The sequence below is a fragment of the Condylura cristata genome, unplaced genomic scaffold (genome assembly GCF_000260355.1).
Source record: "Condylura cristata isolate star-nosed mole 26May11 unplaced genomic scaffold, ConCri1.0 scaffold00040, whole genome shotgun sequence".
Lineage (NCBI taxonomy): Eukaryota > Metazoa > Chordata > Mammalia > Eulipotyphla > Talpidae > Condylura > Condylura cristata.
In genome coordinates this window covers 7,857,266-7,869,402 of record NW_004567141.1, presented here as the reverse complement: position 1 = coordinate 7,869,402, position 12,137 = coordinate 7,857,266, and the positions used below count along the sequence as shown (strand labels likewise).

At 45.4% G+C, this 12,137-nt stretch overlaps 1 protein-coding gene across 2 annotated transcripts in view; it reads right to left on the bottom strand.

The window, feature by feature from the left end:
* Positions 1 to 592: 592 nt before the first annotated feature.
* Positions 593 to 12,137, bottom strand: part of GFPT2 (glutamine-fructose-6-phosphate transaminase 2) — a 39,903-nt gene continuing 28,358 nt past the window's right edge. The window contains exons 14-19 of one of the 2 annotated variants that reach the window (XM_004693874.2): positions 10,647 to 10,804; positions 10,392 to 10,506; positions 8,708 to 8,835; positions 6,458 to 6,625; positions 3,157 to 3,318; positions 593 to 1,475 (exon numbers count right to left, since the gene is read on the bottom strand). In XM_004693874.2, the coding sequence (XP_004693931.2) occupies positions 1,431 to 1,475; positions 3,157 to 3,318; positions 6,458 to 6,625; positions 8,708 to 8,835; positions 10,392 to 10,506; positions 10,647 to 10,804 (776 nt within the window). In that variant the 3' untranslated portion in view covers positions 593 to 1,430. The remainder of the gene's footprint in view (positions 1,476 to 3,156; positions 3,319 to 6,457; positions 6,626 to 8,707; positions 8,836 to 10,391; positions 10,507 to 10,646; positions 10,805 to 12,137) is intronic. The other variant, XM_012733419.1, reaches the window with a different exon arrangement.

Below are 12,137 nucleotides of genomic sequence, written 5' to 3'. Positions count from 1 at the left end.
ACCCCTGTGATAGGGAATAATATAGAAGAGGGTGCAAAAGTTGTTGAGTGGCCATGGGTAACCCTGAACAAGGGTTTGATGAGATACTAGAGCACATATACCGATTAGCTGCAATGAAGACACCATGCAAGCCTCTGGGAATTGTATTCTCATAGGGAGTCTAAATTGTAATTTACAAGCCCTTACAGCTCTCTTTGGCTTTCTATCTTCCTGCCTGGTTGTATCAGAAAAGTCATTGTCTATAACAGGCTCACTGGGGTGGGAGTGAAACATGCATTCATCCCTGTGTATTGTGTTCAGGCTCGAGGAAACCATCTCAAACAGCATCAAATGGTTTGATTCCTTCTAACATCTGTTCCATGGACTCTCATCGGAGAAGTCCCAAATCACCTTTATTCTATCCTGTAAAAGAGCCCTCATGTTCATACTACAAGCACAAGCATGAAGGTCATCGGTGTGTGCGTGTATGTGTGTGTATAGGGTATTGCAAGGGAACAGTGTCAGTGCTGCTAATGAGTGGGGCTGTTCCCACCAGACATTGCTGAATCCTTGTTTGCAAATACATAAAGAATGAGAGTAACAAAAAGCCAGTACACAAGACAAAAAATTGTTCTGTCTTTATTGTCTTAAAATTGCATTGTACTTTGATTGTGCACGCTTAAGTAGAAAGGAAAGTAGCTCATCACTTGAAACTACTCTATTTTGTGGGATATTTCAAGCTGTTTTACTATGGGCAGGAGCAGAGACCAAAATGCTGCTTGGTTTTAAAAAAGAGCCATAGTTATTTTAACAGAAGCTGAAGATTTGGAAGGAGTCAGATGAGAATGAAATTGAGATTTTGACAGGACTTAAAGGAGGCATAGGAAGATGACACAAGGGGCTTTTTTTGATGTCAAGGGTCAGGACTCAGGAGGCACCCAGAGGGGAATGGAAGGGAGAACAGAGGCCAGAGCGGCAATGCCTTGTGCTTAAATCTGAGATGAACGCCCCCTGCCAGGAGACTTGGGTCCACTGGGTAGCTGGGATGCACTGTCTGTGCATTACCTTGGCCACAGAAAGCCACACATTAGAAAAATAACTTAAAAGCTATACAATTGTTATTATAAATATTTTGTCTTTTAAAACTAGCTAATGTTGGTTAAAAAAGGTTCACAGTTGCTCTAAGAGAGCTGTTTCTCTATTGCACGGAAGTGAAAAAAGTCCGCTCTGATCCCCATATGTAAACAATGATTCCCTTCTCCTCTGGCAACCTCAGGAAACAGAGAACAGTATCTGCTGTAGGCAAAGCACTTGGGTACAAGGCACATGGAAGCTGGCAAGCCCTATTGGATCTACTCGGAACACACAGAATGCTTGCATTTCTTTTCATTTGATGTCATTGCGTCTTGAACCAGACTAAAGATGGCATTGGTTTCCTCATGCGCCTGTTCTCATTCCACGGTGACAGACTTGGCCAGATTTCTGGGGAAGTCAACCTAAAACAAAAATAAGTATCTGCTCAGGACCGCACAAAGCTCAATAATATGCTGTAGCTTGAAACTTTTATCAGCGTTCTTGAAGACCAGAAGATGGGTGCACCCTTAGACTCTAAATATTGGGAGTGGTTCCATACTCCAGAAGCTTCACTGAAGTTTAGCTCATTTAATACACATTTACAGTGCACCATACGTGTTGTGTTAACACTATGAAAAGGACATGATTCATGCCATTAAAAATAGCTAGCTCAATTTTTACTGTTAAATAGTCACTTTCTTGGAAGGATTCACACTAAATCTGAAATTTGTTAGGACTGGGGTTGGGAAGGAAATGTGGGAATGGTTGATAAACTGGGATTAAACTTTATCTGTCATCTGTTTAGTTTTTTTTCTTTATGATATATTTATGCATACAAGAGCTGGGATGTAGGCGAGAGATGCCAGGGGTGAGAATAGTTACCTGAGACAGAGTGGGGAACAGAGCGGGTGGACTGACTGAAATGTACTGCTGGGGGGAGCAGCAGGCAGGACAGGAGAGGTCTGCCACACCATGTGGGTCACCTCCCTGGCTGGGGTTTGAATTTGTGCTGCAGTGGCTACTGTCAGCTTTATAGTGCTGCACTTTAACCTGTTGCACCACCAGGGAGGGCCCTTCTTTTTTTTAAAAAAAAGATTTATTTATTTATATGTAGAGGAACTGGGGTATAGGCCAGAAGATAGGGCAGAGATGGGAGTGAGGGGGGCACAGAACAGATATATATCTACTGAAAAACACTGCTGAGCGGAGCAGCAGGTGAGACAGAAGAGGTTTGCTGTACCACGTGGGTCAGCTCCTGGCCAGGGATTGAACTCAGGCCATTAAGGTTGAGATTTAACCCCTATACCACCAAGGAGGCCTCTGCCAACTGCTTCTTTTATAGGTTAGAAGGAGATGAAATGTGATAAAATGTTAGCAAAGGTCAATTCTGATGACGTTTACATAATCAGATAACTGATGTGTACTTTTTTTTGGTATTGCTATATATTTTTTAAAAGCTCAAAATTGTAATAAATTTGTTTCTTGTACAATGAATTATATGGTTTTACACATTCATTAGTGAACTCACGAGCTTTTCTTAATGGATTATAAATTGACAATGTATATTAAAATCCTCAAACTCATTTGAGGACAAATCCTAAATGGAGATACATGTATGAAGATGTTCACTGCAGTTGTTATATGCAAATGTTCAAAAATTTAGAAACAGTTTACATACCAGAGGAGAAGACAGGCTAAGTAATAATTACATTCCATGTTATAAGATTGTGGAATACTATCTAATCGTTACCTGTTGCTCATGTAACAAATTCATTCTGAGAGAAATTACTTGTAAAAAAAAGGAAGGTGTAAAATTTTATCTTTGATATAACCTTGAAAAATACTAAATTCACATGCATAAGGAGAGACTGAAGTAAAATATTAAATTTGCCATTTAACATTACTTCTTGGTGATCAGGTTACCATTTAATGATAGGGTCTTTGTATATCTTACAATTAACGAGGGTTTTCAGGGGATATAAATAATTCCCAAAAGAGTTATTTTAAATGAAGTTATTTTTCCAGGTAAGTATTTAAGAACAAAAGGCAACCCTGGATTACATTTCTCCTCTTTGCTGGACTAGGGACGATTTTTAGACCTACGTCGTATCCTCGGAGAACAGCCAGGTGGAAGGAGAGAAGCTGCAGTGGGATCACGCTCAGGACGCCCTGGAGACAATCCACAGTGTGCGGCAGCTCTATTGTTTTATATGCAAACTTGGAACTTTCAGTGTCATCCCTGGAGCAGAGTATAATCGGACGACCCTAAAGCAGATCAATGTAGTCACAAAATGCAGATCTTTTCTGAAAGAAGCAACCTATTGCACAGCAGAACTTCTGAGAATGATAAGAGCAGTTTGTTTCTTGTTGCTGGAGTCAGGGGTGAGCATATATAGGACAGTGTTTGATGCTTTTGGTCTTCCCTCCCCTTCCCTGGTAGGGTGATTACCATCCTGCTGTAATCATTCGGCTTCCATTTGTTAAGTGCTTTCAATGTGCTCTGCAAAGGGCAGAGCAGATCAACTCTTTCTTCTAGTGGGGGTCATAGCTGAGTGGAGGAAAACTAAATTATACACAAGCAAACTAATAAATAATGAATTTCAGATTAAGTGCCTCCAGCGCATTGAAAGAGGGTAAACTTATTGAGAGACGTGGGTGAGGTGAGGTCTGTGAAGGCTTCTCAAAAGGAGACGTGGATTGAGGCCTGATGAAAGATCACCTTTGTGAAGATGTAGGTAGCAGGTTCAAGCCCATGGGTTTTTCTGCCCTGTGACATCATGGGCCCTCCTAACATGGATCTGGGTGCCCCAAGCTCCCATCTCAGGGCAACAGCAGTGTGATACAGGTCTTTCTTAACTCATGAAAGGGTTACAACCTGATAAATCCATTGAAAACATTGAAAATACCATAAATTGAAGATGCACATAATATACCCAACCTGCCAAACATCATAGCCCAGCCTTAAATGTGCTCAAAACACTTACATTAGCTAAGTTGGGCAAGATATCTGGCACAAAGCCTATTTTAAACTGTTGACTCTCTAATTTATTGAATTCTGTACTGGAAGTGAAAAACTGGGCAGATTAGTGGTGGATGATAGATTGGCTGAGTGGGAGTTGAGGTTGCTGCCTATTTCCTTCATAAGAAGATATCATACAGTGTGTCATCAGTTGGTAAAGATCAAAATTCAAAATCTAAAGTAGGTTACTACCTAATGCTTATTGCTTTAGTGCCACTGTAAAGTTGAAAAGTAAAAGAATTTGGCTGCTCTCTGTCCCAGGCTCCTGGGAGTGGCCTCTAGAGCATAAAGTTTTTCTCTGTGATAGAAATGTCTGCTTTTTCCTGGTCGCCCACACCTGAGTTTATGCTGAGGTGACTGCTGGTGATTTGGGATGGGGCTGACCATGCTGGAAAGACTCACCATGTAACTGGGGGGTTGGGGTTTTGAGCCCATGAGACCAGCCTTACCTCCTGCCCTCTGGTGCTGGAAGCTGAGCCCAATCACATGATGGGCATTCATAATGAGACCTCAGTGTAAACTCTGATGCTGAAACGAGCTCAGGGAAGTTCCCTGATATGCAGGGAGGGTGAAGCATCCTGAAGACTGGGAAGCTTTGAGTTTTGAGTCCCTGGACCCACTAGTATCATTTTTTGGAGGGTCCTTATTTGACACAAGCTATGCAACTTCTGTCACCAGACCCAGTCCAGATGGAGGGAAAATGCTCTGAAAAATCAGAATTTCCACGCTAGCTTATGTTGCGACCTCCCATTTTGTATGATCATCAAAATATTCTAAGCAACCATCAGTTTTCAACTGGACTGCCTTAGCCTCATAAGGTACTGCGTGGCTCAGGCGAGCAAGCACTGCCCCAGGATGGGAAAGTCCTCTTGAAATAAAAAATAATATTACAACTGGCTGATTAATAAAAGCAATTATAATAAAATCAATATTGTAAGACAAGGCAGTACTAGAACATGTTAAAAAATAATCAGTTCTTTTACTGCCCGGACGAGAATCCAAAACTTATCACTCTACTCTCTTAAGCTTTTTATTGCTTAGTCTTTAAATAAGGAATCTTACTATCTCCTTTAGTGATTTATCTACAAGAAAACTTCTCTAACCTAGCCCTCAAATTGACTTTACCCTCTTTCACAACTTCACCTTGGCCTGTGACCTTACTTTATCCTCTTTCACATCTCCAGCCCAACCTCCACCCTAGTCCTCCACTTTAATTTACCCTCTAAGATGTCTTAATGAGAATGAAGATCATTAAGTAGCATTTAAGGTTTAAAGGGACTTTATTTTAGCCAATCATCATTGTGGTAAATATAACAATGTTAGCTTTAAATTTTATGAATTTATGTACCTGTCTTAACTTTAATAGATTGATTTTAAGAGTAATAAATGTTATAATTTCAATTTCAATACGACCCCAAACTGTTCTTAGGAAAAAAGATTATAATCTCTCAGTCCAGTTCATGTGCTAATGTCATCCCACTGCTTGCTCCTAATGTATAAAATAAACTTCTGCTAAGAGCAAAACAGGAAGACTTGCACCCAACTCCGATTCCCATGTCTTCCTCGTACCTGTTCCCCTCCCCCCCCCCACCTTTTAGGAATCTCTGCTCTCTGACGCTGCTCCCACCTTAAGACCCTGCCTGTTCTGCCCCCCCCCCCAACAACCTGTGATCAGGGCCGGTCCCCAACACTGATATGTATCTTAATAACCCATAAAAGTAACACAGTCATGTACCACATAATGGCATGCTGGTCCCAACAGGCTATATCACACAGCCTAGGGGTATACTGGGCTATGTCATCTAGGTTTGTGTTATTACACTCTGATGTTCATACAGCAAAATCACCTAATGCATTTCTCAGAATGTATCCCTATAGTGCTTTCCTGTGCTTCAAGAGTTATTCTAGGAAACTATTGAACCCGAGGAAGTAGGGACAAGTTCTGAATTTGTATCCTGTTGGTGAGAAATATGGGTGATCTGCTAACTCCCAAGCTTGCAGGTGGTACCTGCAGTGAGCACCACCTGTGGAGGACTGTGAAGTTCATCTGTGAAACTGCCCTAACTCTGGGTGGCTAATGTCAGAAATGTCCCCAGGGCTACCTGCCAGAAGTACAGCCTTCCATCTCCAAGCTTGGGATTCAGAAGAGTTCTGGGCAAACCGGGTCACCGGGTCTCAGTGAGGGCTGGCTGTTGGCATAACTGCAGACGGGTCAGTTCTTTTCCACATGTGTGAATTACTCTGACGGGGACCAGGAAAGAGTGTGCGGTCACAGATGCTCACTAGCAGGGCTATGCATAGCAGATGTTGGCAGATAATGCATACGTGGTGGGTGTGTGTAGAAGACAGCAAGAAAGAGATAGCTGGTCAGCTAGGAGCTCTTACCTGGCGGGCTGTGACCTGCTGCAGGGCATTCTGGCATTTGGCAAAGCAGGGATCCTTCATGATGACCATGATGACAGGCATCTGCTTGTCAATCAGCGCCAGAGGCCCATGCTTCAGCTCCCCGGCCAGGATGCCTTCTGAGTGCATGTAGGTTATCTCTTTAATTTTCTAGGGAAACAAGAGATGGGACTACAGTCACACTAGGAAAATAGTAACTGGAGCACATCAGCTAGGGAAGGGATCCAGGGGAAAGATGCTGCTGAAAGGCAGGAACCTGAAAGCCCCAGGCAGATGGATGCATGGAGCAGTCAACAGCACTGAGGGCAGCTGGCAAGGCCAGGGCCAGAAGTGAGGGCTGGCCACCCTTCAGGGCATGCAAAAAGCTCAGCATGCATCCGGTGCCCCCACACTGGCCCCTGGGAGCAACCACCCCTTTGGAAGGACAAGGCTGTCAATTTCCCTTTCATTCTCCCCGCTCTGTAGCCAGTCAATGGCCGCCCCACAGTTATAAATTGTAAAGATGATTGTGTACTGTCTAGATATGCCTTCATTCAATTATCTGATTGACCCAATTTTATTTCTAATATTAATTCTAGACCATTAATAACTTCCAAGGGGTTGTTCCCATTTACTTATTAAGCAGAAATCATACACAGCTGTCATTTGATTGTTTCCTAAGTTCAGAGAGATTCATGTCTATTTATTTAGTGCTCATTAAAGCCACATCACTGAATTGGTGAGACTGTTGAAAAAAACATTTCTCATATCCCCTAGAACTATTTATTTGAGTCAGGGAAATACTGTCAGGGGTCACCCTGGGTGCCCAGACAGCTGGAGTGCCAGCCCCCAACTGACCACAGAGAGGCCATTGACTTATGCCAGCAGCTGTGTAAAAGCTTCTTTCTTTCCCCAAGGACCAACTTCGAAATGTAGCTGAATATGCATCTTTCATGGGCACTCGGGCACCGCAGCTTAGCCCCCCACTCCAGCAGCAAAGCCAAACGGGCACTGAAAGCGCACCAGTCCAGGTCTTACGTTTTAAGCACACCCTGGGAGGCAGCATAGCCAGTCCCTCACTTCCTGTGCCAAGGGTCAGAATCTCCATTGGAAAGATGTGAAAGTTGGATTTCATTATAGTCAGGCAGCTCACAGCTTGCACCCTACACTCCCCACCCACATCCTGTCTCTCACCCAGGCTATTAGTCTCTGAATGTTTCATATAAAATGATTGCAACTCATAATGTCTTTCAAGTGGGGGTGGGCCCCACTACTACTACTACTGAGGTCTGCCAAGTTGTGCTGCAGCCCACGGAGGCTGCTCGTGGTAGTGGGAAGTTGTAAGGCCATAGGCTGACTACTCCCTCTGCAAACTTGAGCAAGATGAAACTTCTGGAACCAGTCTGTGGCATGGTAGCTTGTCTGGGAACCAAATGTTACCTCTTCTGTGACATGCTCTCCAGTTTACCTGGGTTGAGCGTTCTGAGCCATAAGTATCGGGTGGACAGCCAATCGAAGGCAGTGCTACACCCAGGATCCTGACTGCATTACCCATCCTCTTTATAGCCCCTGGGTCTTGGCACTTTGCTCCCGCACCATCAGTTTTCTCTTAATGTGGTAGCCTTTTTTTGCCACAGAAGGCAAAACAGTGATGGATTTTAAAACTGGAAAGCCTTCAAAGCATATATCCATAGATTCACAGCACCTTTTGGGAGTTTGGGGGCTAGCAGGAAAACTCTCCAGCATTCCCACACTACTACTGAGGTCTGCCAAGTTGTGCTGCAGCCCACGGAGGCTGCTCGTAGTAGTGGGAAGTTGTAAGGCCATAGGCTGACTACTCCCTCTGCAAACTTGAGCAAGATGAAACTTCTGGATGCTCAATATCCTCCTGGGTAGTAAAATGTGGCCAGCCTCTCAGAGGATATTCATGAGGTGTGAGTGGACTATTCTAGATGGAGCCTAGTGGGGGTGGATACCTCAGGGGTTCCCTAAAGGCACCCACCCCTTTCTCTAGGAGATTAGAAGATCCATGTTCATGTCCCACACCTGCTTGTGAACTGGTGTTTAGTGCAAAGTGTCCTAAGGGTCTGTGAGACCTCCTACCTCCCTAGCCCAATGCCCTGTCCTGCCTGGCCCTGCCCTCCTCCTCAAGAGCCATAGGCTGTTTCCTGTGCCTGCCTTCATGCCTTCCAGGGGCAGCACCAGGGGCCACAGAAAGGGGATTTAGGGGGAAGGCGGGTAGAGGGGGCTCACCAGGGCTCCTTCCAGGCACGTGGCATAGTTATAACCCCGCCCCATAACCAGGAGTGACCTCTGTTTGTAGAGCTCCAGGGCCAGGTCGTGGATCTTCTCATCCAGCGACAACACTTCCTTGATCAGTTCTAAGTCGTGGGCATAGCAGAAGGGGAGAGCCAGTCACACGAATTTTAAAACAAGATTCACAAAGAAAAGTCATGGTGTATAAGACAAGGTTTTGGAACTCGCTTGGTGTCCTTGCATTAGTTTAGAAGGTTTTTAACCCTTGGATTCTGACTGCAGAATGGATGTTACCAGAGGGGCTGGGGGAAAGTGAGAGACCCTGCCTTGAAGTGTGCAAAGGCAACCGTGGTAGCTGCCTCTGCTTTGCAGATGTCCACCCAGTGACAAGGGTACCCAAGCCTTTTTTATTATAAACAATGTATTACTATGAAAACAGTTTTGACTGAAAGTATCTTTTAGACTACCTCTAGAGAACTGCCGGCTTAGACATCAGAATAGAGTCCTGTGTTTGCAGGATTTTTCTTACCTTACTTTAAGGTCAAGACTTTCTCTTCAGTACATTTTCAACATGTCAACTTGGTCAGATTCAGATCCCTAGTCTTGCACCGGTACTTGTTAGCCTCTTAAGTGTAAGTTTTGCTCACTACCTTCTCTGGGGTTTGTCCCTGACTCTCGGGGGGCGGGGGGTGGTGGGGGGAGACTCAGTAGCTGCTCATCGCCAGGAGGGCACACCCACAGCTTGGGGACCATCCTGCCCCCAGAACTCCTGCCTGTCAGCCACTAGTGAGGCCTTTTATGTTCCATTTCTCAGGGCTGCACAGATTAAACCCAAATGCCCTCTCTCCTAACTAAATAACTAAATAACAAATAACTAAAGATACTTATCTTGACAGTCTCAGGACGGCACATAGGCCACTGGTCCTAAAATACATGTGTGGTGAATGCACAAAAAATAAGTTTAGTGAATGAGTGACTTTGAGACTTTGGTCTCTTTAAAGAGCTCAGTGCAACAGACACTGTTATCTCACCGACTACAGCAGATGGGACCTCGCAACAGAGGCAAGTGGAGGGAGACTGTGAAGGGGCAGTCTGGGTCAGGAAGAGGTCTGGGAACTTATGCTTCCTCCTTCTTGGGTGTCCTTAGCACTTACTGTGCGCCCCCTGAGCTGACACTTCAGTTGGGGAGACAAGCCAGTACACAGATGAGCAAGTAATTCTGTGCACAGCATGTGCTACAAACATGCTGATATTTCATAGGTAGTTGGCTAGGGAACTGTCATCTCTCTTAGGGTGGTCAGGGAAGGCCCCAGGAAGAGACATTTGACTTGAGACTTGGGTGAGGAGAAGCCTATTGGCTGAATGAAGAGGGTTTCCGTAGGGGAAAAAGCCAATGCAGAAGCTCTGTAGTGGAGAGAGATTGGCATCGCTGTGATCGGAAGGTTGGTGAAGCAGCCCCAGTGGATGGAAAAAGAGCAGCAGGGGCCCAGCTTGCACGCTCCAAGGCTTGCAGTGTGGAGTTTGACTCCTGCCCCATTGGAAGTGTTGCAGTGATTTCGTGGTGAGTAGAAGTTTCGAGAAGAAAGTGATTAACAGTACTGATTGCAGGTGGAAGCCAAGGACGAGCTCAGTCAAATATCTACGGGATTTGAAAATGAGGAAAGTTTAGTTCTGAACATACCAGGTAAAGATTTTAGGCCATGGATGATTTCTTGTCTTCTATTTTGTAGTGAAATTCGGTCTTCAGACATCATCAAACCGAACATCACCAAAGATATGAACTGACTGGTATAAGCCTGTGAACAAAGAGGAGGGGCTGGCAGTGTATGGGCGGACATCTGCCTGGTGACCACTCGGCAGGGGCAGATCTCGGGCTCCCTGGTAGCCTCCTGCCTCCCTTCCACTACTCAGTCCTGAGGGGCAGTGTGACGCCTACCTTGGTGCTGGCCACGCCGACCTCTGGTCCTGCATTGATGTGGACGCCACAATCAGTCTCCCGGGAGATAGAGCTGCCCACAGTGTTGGTGACACCCACGGTCAGAGCCCGACGGTCCTTACAGTAGCGCAACGCCAGGAGGGTGTCAGCAGTCTCACCTGCCACACAGGGCCCATCCTTTCAAGTGTGTTCACAGGTGCATGGCTCTGCCAGCCCGACCCCGCACTCCTGACTCTGCTCTAGTGCTGAAACAGGTGCCCAGATACAGCCAGCATGCGCTCAGAAAAGAAAACGCGTGCTCAACAATTCTTTCAGTTGATTCAAAGATTCAAGACTTTGCCTCTATTTGTGGAATCACTTCCTTACCTACTATTTCACTGAACTCTCACGACCAGCAAGAGTTAGTCCATGAGGGCTGTTGTCCCCAGTGTCCCCTTGAGGGTGAGTTGCTCAGGGGCAGAGAAAATCAGACCACAAAGCCTCATGTGACAGAGCTGGAGCCCACCCAGGTGGGCCTGGTTCTCAGTGCCCTTTCTATGTCTCTAATCTGCTTTATTTCATATCGATAATATTTAACATTAAAAACCAAGAATGCCCTGAAGGGCAATTCTTAAATAGATGTTGTTTTAAAGGAAAACACTTCTTAGAGCCTCCCAGTGTATAATCAAATTACTTATATTATAAAACTAGTTAGTTTCACGTATAAGTCAGCACAGGCCTCCCCATGTTCCTAAGTCCTAAAAACTCTAACTTAGCTGTGACCCAGACCATAAAATCAGACCCACTGATGTCCTCAAGGTCTCAGGTCTTGTCCGTCCCAACTGTTTTGCAGGCCAGCTGTTGTATAGCCCGATTCTTTTACCAGCTTCAGACTGCCAAGTGCACTGCAGGCTCACACTGCCCTTCCTCAGCAGCCGTGAGGGCGAGAGGTGAGGAACAGGGTGGCTCCATTGATCTCTGACCCTACCCCTCTTCAGTTTTTGCTAGTCCTGTGAATATAAAGGACTGAACAAAACAAAAATGTAAACTTCTAGGCAGGCACTCAGGAGCTGCCACTGCACTATTATTTTCACATTAAATCCACCTCTGTTGTTTGGCTAGTGTCTGCCACCGATTCAAGAAGCATTTTTAGACTCTTGTGGAACTAGAAACCCAGAAGCAACACTGGCAGCTGAAGTCGGATGGCAGCTCCTGAGGTTGGCAAGCCTGGTGTTAGGAGGGCACGCGGCACCCGACGCAAGCAGTGGCTCTTCATGCCGCCCCTCTTGGGGTGTGGGTACTGCACAGCATCGACAGTGTGAAGTGATAATCGTGGAGAACTTTTTCACCACGAAATTAAGCCCAGCATGTATTGATAAGCACTTGGAGGGGTCCCTGCGTCCTGGACTTGGAATGGCAGGAGGGAGAAGCTGTGGCATGGGGCAGCTCTGGCTGCACAGCCCAGCTGCAGAGCAACTAGCCATGGCCAAGGGGTAAATAACCAGACAGAAG